The sequence below is a fragment of the Callorhinus ursinus genome, unplaced genomic scaffold, assembly GCF_003265705.2.
Source record: "Callorhinus ursinus isolate GAN/ISIS: 27379988/994484 unplaced genomic scaffold, GSC_fseal_2.0 scaffold1, whole genome shotgun sequence".
NCBI classification, from domain to species: Eukaryota; Metazoa; Chordata; class Mammalia; order Carnivora; family Otariidae; genus Callorhinus; species Callorhinus ursinus.
This window is the reverse complement of record NW_027397063.1, coordinates 61831026-61852293: the sequence shown is the minus strand read 5'-3', so window position 1 is coordinate 61852293 and position 21268 is coordinate 61831026. Positions and strand designations below refer to the sequence as shown.

The window sequence follows — 21268 nt, the reverse complement described above, 5'->3', positions numbered from 1 at the left end:
CGCGCATCCCACAGCTCCTCCCGGCACCTGCAGTCTTGGCGCCTTTTCTGTCCGACCACGCCCCGCCCCGCCCCGCCCCGCGGCGGAGGGTCCTAGTGCCGGTGCGTGCGCACCCCTCGCCCCAGGCAGTCCATTTCCAGGGCTCCTCTTGGGTCTACGTGAGACAGGAAGTGACGCAAAGCCTGGGAAGGGGGGGGTCGGAAGAGGGTGGGTCCAAGCTATAAACAGCCGATTGGGGGCGAACATCCCCCAGAGAGCGTCAGCTTCGGCCTTTGGTGGCTCTGGCGGCAGCGGCCGGAGGGGGTGTCTGTGTAAGTGACGCGGCGAAGCTAGAATCTCGCCGGCCCTCCTGGCCTCTCCTCAGCCGGCAGGGCGGGGCCGCACGGGAGACCGCTGGGTGCTGTCCAGCAGCGTCCGGGAGCCGCGGGGGGCGCGGGGAGGCTGCGGCGACTTCTAAGAGGGGCGGGCGGAATGGAGCGGGGTCCGTGTGCGGGTCTGGAAGGGGCCGCGGCGGCGCGGGGAGCGGGCTGCAGGTGCAGCGAGGTGGAGCCGCTCTGCGGAGAAGGGCTGTCCTCTCTGCCTTTCTGCGCCTTGTCTCGATCGCGGAGCGGCGAATGGTTTCTCCGTTAGGGCACTGAGGGCGAGATGAGGGGTACCCCACTGTCGCTCTCACCCCGCCGTTCTGCTTCCGGTCCTCAGGCCCACCCGGATCCCTTGTCCTCACTAGCTCGTCCTTAAAAGATGCGGGACCTCGTGGGACAACCCTAGGCCGCGGGCGCTGGAGTGCGAGCCACGCTGCCGCAGCGTAGACCCGCTCTGCGGGGAGCACGTGGCCGCTCCGGGAAGTGTCCGCAGGGAATTGCTGTAGGGGTGCATGGGTGACCTTGAGCTTGTAGCCCTTCTCTCTCGGGGCCTACGCGGGCCCTGGTCTCACTACTGAAAGGGACAGAACTGTCCTCGACTCGGTTACTAGTGTGTCCTGGGAATTTGATGGGAGTTTGTGTAAGCCGTGCGTTTGAACTCTGGTACGTCCTGATCTTCAGCGGTGCCGCTGGCCTTGTGTGTGGGTTCTCCGTTTTCCCCAGGCAGAAGCCCCCTGAACTCCGCAGGTACTGACTCGAAGATTATTCTGATTGCTAGGCTCTCCTTGTTGTAAGGTGGGAGACGCAGAAATAATCAGACTTGTGCTTTGTGAAAGCTATGGTCTAGAGGCTAAGTGAAAGCTGTTTGGATTGGAATTGGCTTTTGCTTTCAGGAAATTAGCGATATGGCTGAAAAGGCTGTGCTATATTGATAAATGCCTTAGAAGCCCATTGTATTAGTGTTTCTAGTGGATGGCTCTCTAAGGTAGTAGTGGGTAGGGTAAGTAAGAAAATAATATTTTGTGACTTGACTCTTCGGTTAACATTTTTCAGGGAACTTAATTGCCTTTGCTTTCTTTTCTGGGAGGTGGGGTAAGAGGATTGAAGTAGGAGATAGTTGTCCTCTTTCAGAGGTATTTGGATACCTGATACCTTTATTCTAGGCTTAGATATGAGTTGGAATACTAGATGCTGATTCAGTTGCGGCTGAGCTGAGGGGGTTGACCTTACTGACAAAGACTTTTTAAAAAATTTTTATTATTATGTTAATCACCATACATCATTAGTTCTTGATGTAGTGTTCCGTGATTCATTGTTTGTGCATAACACCCAGTGCTCCACGCAGAACGTGCCCTCCTTAATACCCATCACCAGGCTAACCCATCCCCCCACCCTCCTCCCCTCTAGAACCCTCAGTTTGTTTTTCAGAGACCATCGTCTCTCATGGTTCGTCTCCCCCTCCGACTTACTCCCCTTCGTTCTTCCCCTCCTGCTATCTTGTTCTTTTTCTTTTTTCTTAACATATCTTGCATTATTTGTTTCAGAAGTACAGATCTGTAATTCAACAGTCTTGCACAATTCACAGCGCTCACCATAGCACATACCCTCCCCAATGTCTATCACCCAGCCGACAAAGACGTTTAAGGTGATTTCCCGAAGTTGTTTTCTATTGCAAAACTCAAGGTTAGGCTATCTACAGTACTTGTTGGCCCTGCTGGGGTTTTTTCTCCGTTTTGGATTATAATGAACTCAGTATACTTCACAAGAAGACCTAGAATTAAAAAAACTTTATTGATGTGAAATATTTTCCAAAAATTTACATAGAGCATAGCACCCTGTAATTTTTCTTTGGTGGAATGTTTTTGTGAAGTAATGGTTGTGAAGTTAGCCTGTGCTGAAGATTGTTGGGTAGAGACAACGACTCCACTGACTCTGCCCTAAGTTGTGCCCTAACTCTGCCCTTATTTGCCTCTGATAATGTACTTTATCTATAATGGAGCAAGGTTCCTGATGAAACTTGAATCGGACAACAGTGAAATCTAGTTAAAAATGATCCTCTGAGGCCTTTTGGAACTCTTCTCTGTGTGCTTCTTGTGGGCTCTCTCAGATGAATACCATACAGGTAGATGGCAATGACCTCAGGTGGTCCTGACCTTTGAGTTGGGCAGTCTTTTTACAGAAAGCTGAATAGAAATGAAGATTCTCCTTGTTTTCCTCCACGGCCTTTTCATTTTTTTAAAAGATTTATTTATTTATTTGGGGGGAGGGGCAGAGGGAGAGAATCTTCAAGCAGCCTCCCTGCTGAGTGCCTCTCTCTGGCTCAGTCTCACTACCCATGAGATCATGACCTGAGCTGAAACCAAGAGTCAGATGCTCAAGCGACTAAGCCTCCCAGACACCGCACAGCCTTTTCATTTTAGACCCTTAAAACTAGGAGAGACCTTGTCCATCTCTTTACAAGTCATCCTGGGTGTACACAGTTATATGTGTCCTGAGGGCTCTGCAGAAGCTTTGTAAATTCATGTAACCTTTTCATTTTCACCTGCAAATGAATAGGGAAACAGTTTGCAAAACGGGTATCCATAATCAATTGCTTAAGAACTTGGAGCCCTACCAGGTAACATTTAAAGTTTTTCTGCCTTTTTTTTTTCCTTAAGATTTTATTTATTTATTTGAGAGACAGAGAACACACACAAGTGGGGGCAGGGGCAGAGGGAGGAGGAGAAGGAAAGAATCTCAAGCCAACTCTTTAGCGGAGCTCAGAGATCGGCTGCTGGATGCCTGTCGCAATCCCACCTGTGGGATCCCATCCCATCATGACCTGAGCCAAAACCAAGTGTCAGAGGCCCAACCGACTGAGCCATTCAGGCTCAGTTTTTCTACTTTTTAAAACCTCCCTACTATCTGTGCTTTGCCCAATGGTTCCAGGATAAACCAGAATAGTAGCAGGAATGGGAGAAGATTCCAGGTCTAAGATTTTCATTATATTTTTTATGTAATTTCCAAATGATATGACAAATGAACTTCATATACATTAAGCATTCCCCAATGCTGTTAAGAAATAAAATATCTTTATTCTTTGTTATTCTTTGTAAATTCTTTTTTTTTTTTTTAAAGATTTTATTTATTTATTTGACAGAGAGCATGAGCAGGGGGTGAGGGTAGAGGGAGAAGCAGGCTCCCCGCTGAGCAGGGAGCCTGATGAGGGACTCAATCCCAGGACCCCGGGATCATAACCCGAGCGGAAGGCAGACACTTAACTGACTGAGCCACCCAGGCGTCCCTAGTTCTTGTAAAATCTGTATCAAGTGTAGGGCAGGAAAATCAGAAAAACCTTCCTAAAGATGTTCCCTGAGCTGAGTCAGGAAGAAAGGAGTCGAAGTTCAAGAACAAAGAAAAGAATGTTAGTAGAGGCAGGGGCTGGATTCTGTTTCATTTTGGGGAAAGTGGAGGGCAGTTGGTTATTAGGTAGTGAAATTCTCTAGAACAGAGCCTCAAAAACAGAGGAAATTCCTTTTATGTCAATTCTAAGGACTTGAAACCATGGTCCATTTTCTAAATGGAAGTGGGCTTGTCAATAATAACAAACAAGTGGTTTAGTGTTATTTCAGGTAAAATGGAGTAGCAGTCTTGGGCATCTTATACACAGGTGACAGTGTATTTTGGTACATGATCCCCCCCACCCTTAGCTGTATGTATTGTGTACAGACTCCTGGTTTTGAGACACCCCAAAGTAGCTTAAGACCTCAAGGTAGTTACTGTATTTTAAAAAATTAAATAGAAATTAATGCCACATTCCAGAAAGTAGGAATAAAACGATTCGAATTATAAAGAAGTTTAGGACTGTTGTCTAGCTAGTACCTTTGCCTACTTCCTATCTTCCATCCCATGGCTCAATTAACACATTACAGATCCTCTTTGCATTTCATGTTCAAAACATGGGGGGCTCTATTTTGCTTAGCTTAATTTTCATTAATGTGAGAAACTGAATAGGTTTTCCAGTTATCTGAGAGCACTAAATATATACAAGGTGCTAATATGTATAAAAATCAAGGTGTTTGGTTTATCTCTTGTTATAGATTATCAGCAGTGGTGATATCTTGAAATAAGCCATATAAAAGTTGTTTGGCGTTAGGTACTAGCTAGTACAGTCCTAAACTTCTTTAAATTCACATCGTTTTATTCTTACTTTCTGGAAATGTGGCATTAATTTCTATTTAATTTTTTAAAATACAGTAACTACCCTGAGGTCTTAAGCTACTTTGGGGTGTCTCCAAACCAGGAGTCTGTACACGATACATATATCCTTATGTCTTTTAACATAACTACCTGTTTATAGACAGTAATAACTGGTATGGAAAGTTTCTCCCATGCTTTTAGAGCACATAAATTAAAGTGATTTCAGTTGCAAGAAATTTATTAAGGGGTTCTTTTAAATACAGAGCTTTACTGTGTGTGAGGTCATTTTGAAAGAATGATTCATATTTGTTATATATAAAACTTAAGGAACAACTTTTATAGATCATGGAATTATCATGTTCTTCATAGATGTGGGATTAAATTATGAGGTTAAAATGGGAATTGCCTAGGTCACAGTTTTTTTCCTCTAACTTGATTTCTTTTATGTTATAATCTTAATTTTGTGTCTAGGTATTGAAATAGAAATAACATACTGGTTTTCTCAGTAAAAAATGTATTTTGATTTTAATTATACAAAATCATAATTATATTCTATTAATATCCTTCTTTATGCAGACTTGCAATCATTTAATTTCATCGTCATTTATTTAAATCCTTAGATCATATATTTAAAAGTTGTCACTTTAGCCTCAAAATTAATTTAAAGCTAGAAACCTTGAGGAATGGCTGATTCAGAAGAATATTAAAATTGAAAGCTGCTCTTTCCTAGAAAAGGGTGATTAAAATTGGTTCAGGGTGGAGTCTTCTAGTTCTGGTTTTAGTGATTGGGTTTGTACCGTTCTGGTGCAGTGATAGTGATAAATTTTTTGTACCAGATAGGGCAAGAGACTGTGCTTCTAAGATGATCTCTTACTTCTTAGCTCTGGTCTTTAAAACTTGGGGATTAAATTTTTGTTGTTGTTGTTAATAGGTTTTGATAGGAGACTTTTCTAATTGCCAGTTTATATACTGTCTTTTACAATCTGCATGTATCTTACAGTTTGCTTTGTGCCATGTGGATGTTAAATGTGCAGTAAGTGTAATTGTAGTATAGGAAAAGCCTTAAAATAGTATGAAATAAGTGGCCATTTTATATATTTCAACATAATATAACTTTCAAACATCTAGAGGCACTCAAATTAATTAGAAAAATCCAGATTTCAGTTGATACCTGTGTTTTAACTTAATATAGGACTCTCTTGGTTACAGAGGTGTTTTTTACTTTTAAAGTGGTTGTCAGGGTGCCTGGCTGGCTCAGTCAGTCGGTAGAGCATGTGACTCTTGATCTCAGGGTTGTAAGTTGAAGCCCCACATTGGATGTAGAGATGACTGGAAAACTAAAAAAAAATAATGAAATGGTTGTCATTTACTTATTTTAATTGATGAGTTGATGTATAGTTGACATACAATATTATATTAGTTTTAGGCATGAACATAGTGATTCAAAGGTTAAGATTAATTTCTTAAATTTCTGGAGATGAGAACACAATTTTTATAACCCAGTAATCCATTGAACTTCAGTTTTGGATTATGTTTTCAGCCTTGAACAAGACACGTAACATCTCAGATAATTGGCCTCTTTGTCTGCCTACTCTATTTTTCTTTTTTTGTCTATTCTTTTTGCATCAAAGATCTTCCGGGTCATTTGTAAGAACTGTTCATTTACTCAGAAGGATCAGGTGTTCGCTCATTTTTATTGGATATGCTTTGTTACTGGTCTTTGTAGCATGACCATTCTTGGCTTAGTTCTACTGTAGTTTTTTTTTTTTTTTTCAGGTGCTAGTCTATTGTCTTTTGTATTTGTTCTTTTGATTACTAAATTCAGTTACTTAAATCTATTTAACATGGGTGGCATTCTAACTAATTTTTCCCACATATTTTTTAAGATTTATTATTTATTTTGGGGGGGGAGGGGAAGAGCAGAGAGAGAGGGAGGAAGAGAATCTCAGGCAGACTCCCTGCTGAGTGTGGATTCCCACCATGGGGTTCAGTCCCATGACCCTGATATCATGACCTGAGCTGAAACCAAGAATTGGACACTTTACCCACTGAGCCACCCAGGTGCCCCCCCATTTTTAATTTTGAAAAACTTCAAGCCTATAGGAAAAATTGAAAGAGTAGTAGAGTATATATATCCATGTACCCTTTGCTCTGATTCACCAGTTATTAACAGTTGCCACATTTGCTTTATTTCTTATACACTTTTTAAAACTGAACTGTTAGGATGCGGGGCGCCTGGGTGGCTCAGATGGTTAAACATCCGCCTTCAGCTCAGGTCGTGATCCCAGGGTCCTGGGATCGAGCCCCACATCGGGCTCCCTGCTCCGCAGGAAGCCTGCTTCTCCCTCTCCCTCTACTGCTTCCCCTGCTTGTGTGCTCTCTCTCTCTCTCTGTGTCAAATAAATAAAATCTTAAAAAAAATAACAATAGAATTTATGATACTTTATTTTTTTTTAAGTTCATTTAGTTTTTTTTAGTAATCTCTACACCCAACATAGGGCTTGAACTCACAACCCTGAGATCAAGAGTGGCATGCTCCTCCAACTGAGCCAGCCAGGCTCCCTGATACTTCATTCTTGAAATCTTCAGCATTAATTTCCTAAGCACAAGGGCATTCTCCTCCAAAAACAGAAGACCATTATCGCACTCTCCAAATCTAACATTGATGCAGTACTGTTATCCAGTATATAGTTTGTATTCAGATTTATTTCTCCCAACAATATTCTTTGTCCCTGTCCCCACCCGCACCCCACCTCAATTCAGGATCTAATCAAGGATTACACTAAATTTACTTGTCCTATAAACTAAGTATCTTTGTTAAAGACTCTTTCTAGAAGGTGATAACATATTTAAAAGTAAATTTGATGTATAATAATCCAGCATGATAATGAAAAGCCCTCACTTACCTGATATAGTGGTATCTGTCGCATATTAATTTTCTGTTTTAATACTAGGCTCTTCTTCTGTGTGGCAGCTCAGAATGATGGATCAAGCCAGATCAGCATTCTCTACCTTGGTAAGATATTTTAGGTTGTATTTCTTGTCACCAGTTTGTGAGAATATGAAGTATACAAGAATGACTCTCACCCAGTAAGCATGAAGTAATATTCAAAGGTATCATAAAGTATTTGTTTATGTTGAAGCGGTGGTCTTGAGATGTAACTGATCCCACAAAGGAAGGGTATATTCAGTCTTGAGTAGAGTGGACTTGGAAAATCCTATAAGAACTTCCAGGGTGTTTTTTGGGTGTGCTGGGAGGGGGACAGCCAAGTGGATAAGAGGAACTGAAGAAAGCACTGTTCAAAATACATAGCTACGTTAGTAGACATACATAACAGACACCCTGAATGAAAAGGCTGAGTGAGAGGAAGGCCAGTGTGTGATCTAGCCTTCATCTGTCATGGACAGAACTGGCATAGGGAAGCATGTCGCTTTGAAAGAGGAACTTCTTTTTTCTTAAGAATATATAGCAAGTCCTAATAATGGCCCAATAATAAGTACAGTACCCAGCCAAACTTTTTGTAAATGTTCCTCTTCCCTTTCTTCTCTTTCATAATGCTTTCTTTCTCTCTTTTTTTCAAACCTCAGTTTGGTGGAGAACCATTGTCCTATACCCGGTTTAGTCTGGCACGGCAAGTAGATGGTGATAACAGTCATGTGGAGATGAAACTAGCTGCAGATGAAGAAGAAAATGTTGACAATAACGTGAGGGGTAATCATGCCAGTGTCACAAAACCAAAAAGGCTTAATGGATTTATGTGCTATGGGACTATTGCTGTAGTCCTCTTTTTCTTGATTGGTAAGAGTGTCCATTCAAAACTTAAATGTTCCTTGTCCTGACTCTAGGAAGGGTGTTAATTCAGCCAAGCAAACTTATTTTGTACCTTTTTATGTGCCATTATGCTAGGCACTAGGAATACAATGATGAAGAAGATTCTAGGCCTGCCTTGAGTTGAGCCTGGTGGGGGGAGAAAGACACATGAATCATTTCGTTGTAATGTGCAAATGTTATACTAGAAATACTCACAGGATATTTGTAGCATAGAAACTTGCCCTAAGGATTCAAGGAAGGCTTCTGGGAAGAAAAGTTACCCATATCTTAAGAAGGTAACTATTTAGAGACACGTGGCTGGCTTAGTCAATAGAGCATGTGACTCTTGATCTTGGAAGGGTCATGAGTTCAAGCCCTATGTTGGGTGTAGAGATTATTTAAATGCACGAAAAAAAAAAACCAAAATGGAAAGGTAACTATTTAGAGTTTTTATACATTTGACTCTTGAACAACATGGGCTTGATCTGTGTGGGCCCACTTATATGCAGATTTTTTTCAGTAAATATATTGGAAAATTTTTTGGAAATGTGTGACAATTTGAAAAAACTTACCACCTGTGTAGCCTAGAAATACTGAAAAAGTTAAGAAAAAGATAGGTATTGTTGTAAGAATGTACTGTATAATACATATAAAATACAAAATATATGTTAATCAGTCGTTTATGTCATCATAAGGCTTCTGGTCAACAGTGGACTATTAGTAGTTACGTTTTTGGAGAGTCAAAGTTATATGCAGATTTTTTACTGTGTGTGTGGTCTACACCCTAAACCCACCCCCCCACATTGTTCAGGAGTCAACTGTATGATTTATTAGATTGAATGGTTGAAAATTAAACAAAACTGAGATTCATTATTTACTTTCAAACTGCTTACAATTTGAATAAACCTGTATTTTTAAGGCTTAGCTGAAAATATTAACAGTTCTTATGGGAATATATTATAAAGGAAAATCTGTGAGTTCAGCCATGAAACTTTTTATCCTTAGGCTTTATGATTGGCTACTTGGGCTATTGTAAACGTGTAGAACCAAGAGCTGAGTGTGAGAGACCATCAGGAACGGGGCCTCTGGGGGTAGAGGGAACAGAACCTTCCGAAACTGAAGAGTACTTCCCTGAAACTCCTTCTCGCTTATTTTGGGCGGACCTCAAAACAATGTTGTCACAGAGACTGAGTAACACAAACTTCCTCACCACCATCAGGTAAGCTTGAGCTACTTCAGAAATTTAATGTCAGTACCTAAACAAATACCAGTTACTCAGAGCAGTGCAACACAACAGACAGTCTGGAGGAAAGCCCTCTTAGAGTTAGGGGAGGCTTCCTGTGTTCAGCTGGAGGGTAAACAGTTAGTGAATTCAAACTATGTTGGATGGGGAGAAGTGTGAGGACAGTCCTTTTTCTTTAAAAAATTTGTAGGTCTTTGATCTTTTTGTCATCAGGCTCTTTGTAGCTTGTTGCTTGCTGTCAAACTTTCTTCTGCTTTGATTTTTCATCTTAACCCCTTGTAAGTCATGCTGAACTTTGCTACTATCCACAAGGGTATCAGTAGCCTTCTTCGCTCTTTAGATCAGGACTAACTTGACTGCCTGACTTGATATAGAGACATATCATGTCTTTAGTATTCTTTGATTTCTTCTTGTTCTCATTAATCCATACACTAAGACGTGTCCTTAAGGTTTCTGTCCTTTGGTTTTTAAGATCTTCCGTAGACACTTAGCTAACTCTGTGTAAAGAATGTATTCATCTTTCACCTATTAGCTGGCTTCCTACAGTTGCAGTGGTACAATAATTCTCTTAGTCTTAGCTTAGGAATCTTGGCATTTTTACTTCATCTAGTGAATACTTTTTTGTATACTATTCCAGGCATTATAGATAAAATGAGAGTGTAGTTTACAAAAAAAAATCTATATGATCTATATATATTTACAATGAGACGTAGGAAGTCAGAACAAGGAGTAGTTTCGCTTCAAAGTAGGTGAAAATTAAAGCTGTACTTCTTGAGTTCACCAACAGTAACACTATCTTTCATTTTGCTTACAACAGATCTCTTGGAAACTACTCATTTCCCCTCAAACTACCCTAAGCAGGTACCCCCTTAGGATGGGGCTCCTGAAGGACCACTTTACTTTGGATAAAGAGTTTTTAACAAGCTGAAGACATAAATTCCTTCAGATATTTGGCCATTTTTTTTCTAAGTTTGTCTTTAGTCAGCCCAGAAATTTTGGGTCACAGTTAATTTAGCTATGATGAGTAGTATTGAGTTATGCTTTTAAAACAATTTGCTTGATATTTGAGTTCACTGTTTATTTTAAATTAAATTTCAGTTCCTTTAACAGTGACGGTTTTTCCTCTAGGCTGCTGAATGAAAATTCGTATGTCCCTCGTGAGGCAGGATCTCAAAAAGATGAAAGCCTTGCTTTTTTCATTGAGAATCAGTTCCGTGCATTTCTACTTAGCAAAATCTGGCGTGATGAACATTTTATTAAGATTCAGGTCAAAAGCAGGTATGTTGAAAGATGGTAAACTGATTTTCTATAAATAGCTGTTTTCAGGTGTGCTAATATAGCAGAGACTTTCAAAGTAAATAATGCAAGTCAAATGCTAAATATATTAAAGCCATTTAATTTTTTTCCCCAAGGTTGTCCTTAGCTTCAGCTTCACTTTAACTTAATCTTTTTTAGCAGTGCTCAAAACTCGGTGACCATAGTGGGCACGGACAGTGGCATGGTATACCTGGTGGAGAGTCCTGAGGGTTACGTGGCATACAGTAAGGCAGCGACAGTTACTGTAAGTAAGGCAAAACAATGCATGAGATTTTTTTCCCTACTGAATAGCTCAGAAACTCCTTGTCGTTACTTTTCTTACGATTTTGGTGTAAATTTACTTGTAAAATGAAAGTGATCATGAGATGCTCTTGTTCTCTACCCTCCTATGCCACAGTGAAAGTAAAATCCCAGGTCCTCATCTAGGACAGCAAGGCCCTAAGTCATCCTCCTCCTCTTTTCCTCCTTCACTGTGCTCTGGCCTCCCCAGCTTCCCTGGGTGTTCCTCAAGCTCTGAAACGCAGGCATGCTCCCACCTCAAGGCCTTTATAAAACTTACCTTTCCTTCTGCCGGCCCCACTCTTTCCTTAAATACCAACATGGCCTGTTCCTCATTTTGTGCAAATCTCTTCTCCACTTCTTCCCTTCTTTAGGGAAGTCTTCCTTGATTATCTTGTTAAAAATGGCCTTCCTCCAATCACTTCCCCTTACCCTGCTTTATTTTTCTTCATGGGACACACCTGACATTTGTTTCCATGCTAGCATGTAAGCTACACGAAGGGCTAGAGGTTGGCTTTAGGTACTGCTATGTCACAGAGCCCTGGACAGTGCCTGACACAGGGTGGTGTTTGCTGAAAGAATGTGAATATCAAGATACCATGTGGGGACAGATAGAAGTAACCATCTTGGCTGGAGTCTAGTCTTAGCTTGAATTTTTAATGCTTGATCTTTTGAAATTTAGGCAAATATGGCCAAACTACTACAGAAATTGAAAAACAGATCTATCTAGGTTTTTCAGGTGAAAAAACATGTTTGTATATCAGGGGTCTATCTAACGGATGCCTTCCCAGCCAGATGAAGTCTTACGTGTGCCATATCACTTTCCCTGCCTACCTACAAGCTAGGGGTTTGGAGGTGGGTGGACTTCTGGCCAAGAATATTGAGGGTTTGGGAGCACCTGGGGCACAGTCAGTTAAGCATCCGACTCTTGGTTTCAGCTCAGGTCTTGATCTCAGGGTGGTGAGATTGAGCCCTGTGTGGGGCCCCATGCTGAGCACGGAGTCTGCTTGACACTCTCTCTCCCTCTCCCTCTCCCCCTCCTCCCAACCCCCCCTTTCTCTCTCTCTCAAATAAATTAATTAATTAAAAAAAAAAACAGGGTTTTTGTTCATCCGCAAGCTTTCTATATTTGGATATTTGCTTGTCAATGTCAGTTTATAGCTCTGTTAATAAAATTTAGGAACATTATGAGACAGCTTTTATAAACATTTAAAAGTTGATTTGTGCAAGTCACTTTATTGTAGTAGATAGTGTTCAACAGTTTTCACACGGGTTTATTATCAGAACTTTCAGTTAAGACCCATTCCTATGTATGTCCTCAATTATCTAGCATTCAGATGTTAGGAACTTTATGTAATTGGTGCTGCCAGGGCTAGCCTACAGTATTTATATTGGTATGTGTCTCTTTGTTTATCATATTCTGTTTGCTTTTCTCTTCTCCCAAAATACTGGAAGCAATGTAAAAGAGATTAAATGTCAATAGGTCAATGCGAATTAGATTAAAGGCAGCATGTGATGTTACCAGACGTGAATATAGGAGGCCAGAAGTCTTGATTCACTCCTGATAACTGTGACCGGTTCGACTAGAACTCTCTTACATCCTTTCTAGGCTTTCATTTCCTTCTTTTTGTCTTTTTGTTTTCTCTCTTGGGGTTGAAATGTAAAACCATCCTGTCTCAGACTCTATGGCTGTTCTAATTACCATAATGCTCATTAACTCTCATGTCTTTATTCTAGGGTAGACTGGTCCATGCTAATTTTGGCACCAAAAAAGACTTTGAGAATTTAAAATCTCCTGTGAATGGATCTTTAGTGATCGTTAGAGCAGGGAAAATCACTTTTGCTGAAAAGGTGAGTATAAGTTATTGAGTACATTGGTATCATGCTTTTCTTCATTTAAATGGTATTGATTCTTTTTACATTCTGAAAACTGTCAGTCTTAAACTCTCAATACCTAATAACATAATTTATTAAAGTGTTCAACAAATTACATAAGTTCCAATTCTCTAAACTGTAGGACACTTGTAAAACTATGGCAGAGCCACTTGGAGTATTCTGCAGTCATTGTCTTTCAGTGAAAAAGAAGTAATCAGAAATGCTTAAGTGAAAGCAGTTTAAATTTAGAATGACAATATTCTGTTGTTATATAGGATTGTTAAATTATTGTTAAATTAAGGTGCTTTAATTGTTACGTTCTATATAACCCAGTTTTATGTATGTATAGAATTCAGTTCTATGTTTTATGAAAAGGAAAATTAAAAGTCAAAGCTCCATAAGCACCTAGAATGGAACATAGCAAAAGACAGTGGTTGTGTTGGATGGGTTTTTATTATTTGTCTTTGAAACTCCTTGATGAGTTAGTTAAGGCAAGAAGTTTGTCTCAATGTATAAGCTATTTGAAACATTGGGGAGTTTCAGTGCAGTCCTCTCTAACCCTTTGTCTTTTAGCATAAAGCCCAATGCATAGTCTTCTAATTTTGTGTGATTACATCTTCACTTTCTGATCTTTACATGTTTTCCTTTAGGTTGCAAATGCTCAAAGTTTCAATGCAATTGGTGTCTTGATATACATGGATCAGTCTAGATTTCCCATTGTTAATGCAGAGGTTCCAGTCTTTGGACATGTGAGTGTTTTTCTTAAGAAAATGAGTTTTTGGATTTTACAAATGTTGCTGGGTTCCATCTGTATTAGTAGTATAACATGCCTTCCTTAAATGCTCTTTTTTTTTCTGGGAGAGTCTAGCACTGACAAGAAGATGGATTATGTGACTTTGAGACATAGTTATTATTGCTAACGGAACCTTCTCAACAGTGTCTTGAATTGGGAATTTGGCATATGCTATATAAAAACAAGAGTAACATGTTGTAGAGCCACTCAGACCTTCAGGCTTTGAGGTGCTAAACTAAATTTAGGCTATACCCTTGTACTGAATCTGAATTTTCTAGGGATTTCTTGAACAAATGCCTGACAGAGCACATTATTCTTTTGTTTTACTAGGCTCACCTGGGAACAGGTGACCCGTACACACCTGGATTCCCTTCTTTCAATCACACTCAGTTTCCACCATCTCAGTCATCAGGATTGCCCAGCATTCCTGTCCAAACAATTTCCAGAGCTGCTGCAGAAAAGTTGTTTGAGTAAGTTCTTATTGGAAGGTTCTCTTATTTGAAAACTGGTTTTATGCTTAGAAAGGAATAGTAATCATTTCAGTTAATTTTATAACATTTAAAACAATTGGCTATAATTTTCCATATTTGGCATTTCATGGGGTGGATAGCTGTTAACTTGCAGATAAATATGAATTTTTTTCCTCCATAAGGTGATCTTAATAATTAGACATTGGATTTATAAACTCAGTGAGTCCTTGTTCAATTTACCCACTGAATTCCTTGTATACTGTTCCTGGCATAGCTTCTGCTTGAGGACTTCCTGAGGTAAAGCACTTTGTTGCCTATGGCAACCCATTCAGTTATTGGAGTAGGTCTGTCAGAATTCATGTTGAGCTGAAATCTTATTCCCTGTAACACCTATTAGTTCTAGAGTTTCTTCTTAACAACAGAACAATTCAAGTTTTCTAGTCCGTAGATTGAATATCTTCAGTTCTCATGACAGTTTCCAGATGCTTTACAGTCATGGTTAGTCCTGGATATCCTCCCTAATGTTTTAGTATCCCTCTTTAATAAGAGAACCCAGTCTGATTAGAGCAATTGTCATTAACTTTTATCTTGATCTGGACGTATTTCCCACCTGGTATTGGCACAGGATGTAGATCTAGTCTCAAGACACTTATGTGAACATTTATTTGCTGTGTGACGTAGAACAAGTTACTCTAACCCCACTGATCATGTTTCTTTGACTTAGATAGTTGAAATATATTCTACTTAACAGGGTGCTTGGTTTCAAATGAAGAACATCTACATGTAAGGATACCTGTATAATACTATGCGACTAGTAACAATGCTATCTGCGAAGCATTTTTAATAGGTGATTTTTATCGTTCTTACCACCGCTTACAAGTCTTCCCTAACCTGTGAAGCCAGCTCCCTATTTTGTTGTTCTGTTGTGGGGGGTAATAATGTTTTGACATACTTCTGTAAGTAGAGCAGTCATTGTTTGGATAACATGAGGAATTTGATAGGGGAAGATACCTAACTATTAGCAGCATGAAAATATTCTTTTATAACTAAGATAAGAATGTATACTGGTTAGTAGAGAGAGTGAGGAAACATGGGGATGTGTTTATGGGCTTGTATGCAAGAACTTCATTCTGGGTGGTCTTCGGGAGTGGGCCTGTGGATCTCAGCAGTCATGGCCAGCCACCTCGTGCTCTACACCGGTGCCAAGATGCCCATCATGGGGCTGGGCACCTGGAAGTCCCCTCCAGGCAAAGTGACCGAGGCTGTGAAGATGGCGATTGACCTTGGGTACCACCACATCGACTGTGCTCACGTGTACCAGAACAAGAATGAGGTGGGGTTGGCCATCCAGGAGAAGCTCAAGGAGCAGGTGGTGAAGCGTGAGGACCTCTTCATCGTCAGCAAGCTGTGGTGCACATTCCATGAGAAGAGCATGGTGAAGGGAACTTGCCAGAAGACGCTCAGTGACCTGAAGCTGGACTACCTGGACCTCTACCTTATTCACTGGCCAACCAGCTTCAAGCACGGGAAGGAATATTTCCCACTGAATGGGGAAGGCAATGTGATATCCAGCGACACCAATTTTGTGGACACGTGGGAGGCCATGGAAGAGCTGATGGATGAAGGGCTGGTGAAAGCTATTGGAGTCTCCAACTTCAACCATCTCCAAGTCGAGAAGATCTTAAACAAACCTGGCTTAAAATATAAGCCGGCTGTTAACCAGATCGAGTGCCACCCGTATCTCACTCAGGAGAAGTTAATCCAGTACTGCCAGTCCAAAGGCATCGTGGTGACTGCCTACAGCCCGCTCGGCTCTCCTGACAGGCCCTGGGCCAAGCCTGAGGACCCTTCCCTGTTGGAGGATCCCAGGATCAAAGCTATCGCAGCCAAGCACAAGAAAACCACGGCGCAGGTTCTGATCCGGTTCCCCATGCAGAGGAATTTGGTCGTGATCCCCAAGTCCATGACACCCGAACACATTGCTGAGAACTTTCAGGTCTTTGACTTTGAACTGAGCAGCGTGGATATGACCACCTTACTCAGCTACAACCAGAACTGGTGGGTGTGTGCCTTGGTGAGCTGTGCTTCCCACAAGGACTATCCCTTCAATGCTGAGTTTTGAAGCTCTTGGTGCCTCTTCCCCTCCAGGTTGAGTCTACAGAGTTGAAATAGTGCCACTAACGACTGGATGTTGGCTGCTGGGAACTTTAACCCTTTCATCCAGACTTCTTGCCTCAAATAAAAGTTGTTTTGTGGAAAAAAAAAAAAAAACTTCATTCTGAGTCCATCTTGGTATCTACTTAAAATGTAAATTATAACTGTGTCTCTGGCAGAAATGCACGTGTCAATAAAATCTTTAAAAAAAAAAAGGCACGTGTCAGATGAGGACAGGTAGAGAAATTTTTTTAAACACTGGTTAAACTTGGAGGTAACTGATTTTCAAATGATTGCCTACAGGTCAGAGTAAGATACAGATGGTTGGCCACCAAGAAGTAAATTTTGTATACATTTTCTTTATATGTCCTCCTAGCCTGGACCTTCCCTGGGCAGTAAGGAAGACTGATTTTGAAAGCCTTGGGGGAAGCAACAGTAACTCAGAACTCTGATGTCTGTTTTCTTCTTCTAGAAATATGGAAGGAGACTGTCCTTCTGCCTGGGAAATAGACTCCTCGTGCAGGCTGGAGACTTCCCAGAACAGGAATGTGAAGCTCACTGTGAACAATGTGCTGAAAGAGATAAGAATTTTTAACGTTTTTGGAGTTATTAAAGGTTTTGAAGAACCTGGTAAAGACCCTTGTTTTTGTTTTGTTTGTTTGTTTGTGTTTTCCTAGTTCTTAAGAATGTGGCCAGAAGAGGGAAGAGGGAGTGCAGGAAGGCTGGCTTTGGCTTGGTTTTGTGGAATGCTAACTCTTTTCTGTCCTAAAGCGAACTGTTTAGGTGTCAGTTTTATTGGGAGATAATAAGACCCTAGGAAATTAACTTGTCAAAAATTGACCATTAAGATTAGAAAATGTTTTTTAAGTTATTGAATAGAACAGCAGTAAGCACATTTCTTCTCAAAGGGGGCAGATAATAAACCTGTTGCAGGCTATCAGTCTCGGTTGCAGCTACTTAACTCCAACGTGGCAGCGTGAAAACAGCCATAAATGATACGTAATGAATGCGCACGCAGGCTGTGATTTACCACTGACCCCTTGAATAGGCCATCTGTTTATGTAGAATCTAATAGTCATATCATTTAGTAAAGAAAGCCCGTGGGGGGCACCAGGGTGGCTCAGTCGTTGGGCGTCTGCCTTCGGCTCGGGTCGTGGTCCCGGAGTCCTGGGATCGAGCCCCGCGTTGGGCTCTCTGCTCGGCGGGAGGCCTGTTTCTCCCTCTCCCGCTCTCCCTGCTTGTGTTCCCTCTCTCGCTGTGTCTCTGTCAAATAAATGGATGAAATCTTTAAAAAAAAAAAAAAGCCCATGGATTTTGGTTGCTTATTAAACTATTAGTGGGCACTAATAGGTAGCCGATGAGTAAACTTAATTGGTAATGTGGAAAGAGTAGCAATACTAATAAGGAAAAAGAGATTAGCATTGTCATGTGAATTTTTAATTTCTGGAGTCCTAAGTCAGATATGAAATATTTTATTTACCCTTAGAGCATATACTGCATTTTTACCCTTTTTACTAACATGATTATTCTAGAGTTCAATATTAGAAAACAGTTTAAAAGTTGATTGTATAATTTATCTTTTCTTTTTCTTTTTAAGATCGCTATGTTGTAATAGGGGCTCAGAGGGATGCCTGGGGTCCTGGAGCTGCAAAGTCTAGCGTAGGAACAGCTCTCCTATTGGAGCTTGCCCGGATATTTTCTGATATGGTCTTAAAAGGTAGAGTACAAATTTTGAGAACTTGAATATCTATGTGCTATGTATAGTTCTAAATATTATATGATTTCTCACTTTCGCCTATATTATTATGGTTCACTTACGCTGGGCTCTGAGTTCTTAGGTACAAAGCAGATCATCTTTTGTTGGATCTGCCTTTGACTGAAACAGCTTTCCATGCAGTGTCTTCATTGCATTGGTATCAGCTCCTTTTTGAGACACCAAAAAAGTATTGTATTGGACCCTAATTCTTAGTTTGACATATTCAGAATGATATGGCAAATCTAGCATGGTCCCTAAGGAATCTATTTTAAAGCAAGCAGCGGTATACCTCTGTACTAATTTTCTATAATTTTGTTATAAAGTTATAGTATGTAATTTTATATATTATACTTAGAATACTAGGTATGTTCATATATATTTATAATATATAAACACTTTCAAGCCTCTCTCCCTTGGTAGTTGGCCATTCCTCTACACATACCCCCCCCCCCCCACACACAAACCATCACCTTCTTGAATCTTTGGGTCAGAGGGTAAGTGGTAGTGCTTAAGTTTTATGCAAAAGTATATAATACAAAAAAATACATACCCAAGGAAAGGGGAGGAATGGAGGGCAGTGGTACATATAGTCCCAAAAGGAGCTGTCATTAATGTAATTCCTCTGAAAACTCTTTCTTATAACTTAAATGTGTGAATTTGTATTCTATTTCATAACAATTGTTTGTGGAAGTAACCCAGCTTTTTAAGTGATTGACCTCTACGCAGATTGTTTTCAGAGAAGGTACACGTTGTAGTTGCACCATGATTTCAAGTATTTCTTGGTCCAGATGTTAAGGGGCTCGAAGAATGGAGTTTGGAAAAAAGTGACTTCCTATAAAAACTGGTCCCTACCATGTATTTGAAATCTTTTTTGCAAATGATCTCTTATCCTGTTCTTTGTAGATTACTTTTAAAATTTATTTTTATTCTTTCTGTTGTTGTTCTTTTACCTGGGGCCTCAAAAGGGAAAGAAATAGTTTTTAATCTGCTGTCTTGAATTAGAAATTTCTGATCTCATCTTAAGTCAGTTGCCTACCTGTAACCTGTCCTAAGGTAAAACAACTTTTTGTTACCTTTTAGATGGCTTTAGACCCAGCAGAAGCATTGTCTTTGCCAGCTGGAGTGCTGGCGACTTTGGAGCAATTGGTGCCACTGAATGGCTAGAGGTATTATCTGTACAGCACCCATACCCAGAATGGGCAGCTGAACTTGTTTTGGCTTAATTTGTCCTCCAGAAACCATACTCTTTTAGATTTGATTACAGTTGATCCTGAACGACACAGGTGTGAACTGTGCGGGTCCACTTATGCATGGATTTTTTTTTTTTATATAAATACAGTATAGTCTTCTAAATGTATTTTCTCTTTCTTAGGATTTTCTTAGCATTTTCTTTTCTCTAGCTTATTTTACTGTAAGAATACAGTATATAATATAACATACAAAATAAGTGTTGATCAACTATTTATGTTATTAGTAAAGCTTCCAGTCAACAATAAGCTATTCGTAGTTCAGTTTTGGGGGGTCAGAAGTTATACGTGGATTTTCAGTTGCGTGGGGAGGGGGGTTAGTGCCCTGACTCCCACGTTAGGGAGGTCAACTGTATATATCATTTTTGCCTTTGTATATTTAATCTCAATAGACTCTAAATTTAAAAAGATGCCCCTAATAATAGCTGCTCCATGTGACAATTGGATTAATTCATATTAGTACATTTAGTATTTTTCCTTCTCTTTCAGGGATACCTTTCCTCCCTGCATTTAAAGGCTTTCACGTACATTAATCTGGATAAAGCTATTCTTGGTAAGTATCCTTTTCATTAGCTGTTTATGAATTTAGATAAATTACTTATAAAACAGAAGAAAGCTTTTTACAGCAACACTCATTATTTTCTATAATTTACATTGTCCATTCCCTGATTAAGACTGACTTAGCTTTCTCTTAGTAGTCCATTCAGTTGTAGAATGGGTGCAGGTTGCCTTGTTGAATGCAACAGATCCCAGTGTGGTCCTCAATTAGCAGCATTCGGATCACCTGGGAACTGTTAGCTGTTAGCAATGTAAAATTTCAGACCTTTTGAGTCTGAAACTGGAGTACAAGTCCAGCAGGCTGTGTTTTAACAAGCACTCAGGTGATTCTGAGGCACTAAAGAGAACCATGAGCTGGATTGTTTTTTACACCAGAAGGAACTAAACCATACTGTATAGAATGGTATTTCTAGGGACTAATTCACATCTAGCTAGATGGTGTCATCAGGAACAGAAATACCAGATAGTCAAACTGCTAAAAGAATTTGAATGTTACTAAAAGTGCAGAGGTAGCCAGCGGATGAACTGAGAATAGTAAAATATCGCATTGGAAAGAAAAAGGAAGGAGTTAGAATGGAACTAAATTTGCACTAGATTCATCGTTATTGTCATCTTACCCAGACGGCAGGATGTGCGGAGTGTGGCAAGTAGACGGTGGCTAGCAGATAACTGCCCTGATTAGCTGAACTAGAAAGGCTCCGGAAACAGTCGTTAACACTGTCATCTGCCAGCTCAGGACTAGGAGCTTCAGTCGAGTCAGATGAGGGCTAGCAGTTACTAAAGAAGTTGGCTCTTAAATCACTGTTTTTCTCTAGTTCTCGAAGAGGATAGTTGTATTTGGCCACTCATCTAAGTCATCGTCTTCCTTTTTTGTTGAGTACTTTTGGTTGTAGAAGCTGCCATGTGAAAATTACTTGACTAGAGAAGGGGCAGTGTTTTTAAAATAATCTCTTTGCAGGTACCAACAACTTCAAGGTTTCGGCCAGCCCACTGTTGTATTCGCTTATTGAGAAAACGATGAAAGATGTGAGTATATACCTAATTACAAAATCTGTAACTTGCTTTTTCATCTAATTTACAATAAGATGGAAAATGACATTTAAACCATCATAAGTAACCAAGTTTTGCAACTGGGAGGAATGAGATTTGGCTCAATGGGCTTAGAGGCCATATACATTGGTAATGATTTTTTTTTTTAAGGATTTTACTTATTTCCTTGAGAGA

The 21268-nt window shown here is 40.2% G+C and overlaps 1 protein-coding gene and 1 pseudogene across 4 annotated transcripts in view; both read left to right on the top strand.

Annotated features, from left to right (window-relative positions):
* The first annotated feature begins 205 nt into the window (after positions 1-205).
* TFRC (transferrin receptor) overlaps positions 206-21268 on the top strand; it is a 28467-nt gene continuing 7404 nt past the window's right edge. Inside the window, exons 1-14 of one of the 4 annotated variants that reach the window (XM_025875929.2) lie at positions 206-311; positions 7496-7557; positions 8130-8340; positions 9358-9571; positions 10724-10873; positions 11054-11156; positions 12929-13042; positions 13717-13815; positions 14190-14329; positions 16956-17113; positions 18081-18200; positions 19320-19405; positions 19976-20039; positions 21003-21070. In XM_025875929.2, coding sequence (XP_025731714.1) covers positions 7522-7557; positions 8130-8340; positions 9358-9571; positions 10724-10873; positions 11054-11156; positions 12929-13042; positions 13717-13815; positions 14190-14329; positions 16956-17113; positions 18081-18200; positions 19320-19405; positions 19976-20039; positions 21003-21070 — 1563 coding nt within the window. In that variant the 5' untranslated portion in view covers positions 206-311; positions 7496-7521. Of the gene's footprint in view, positions 312-1006; positions 1026-1908; positions 2008-7495; positions 7558-8129; positions 8341-9357; positions 9572-10723; positions 10874-11050; positions 11157-12928; positions 13043-13716; positions 13816-14189; positions 14330-16955; positions 17114-18080; positions 18201-19319; positions 19406-19975; positions 20040-21002; positions 21071-21268 lie in introns of those variants that run through there. The other 3 variants (XM_025875918.1, XM_073894884.1, XM_073894883.1) reach the window with 3 other exon arrangements.
* Positions 15071-16593, top strand: LOC112827386 (aldo-keto reductase family 1 member B1 pseudogene; annotated as a pseudogene).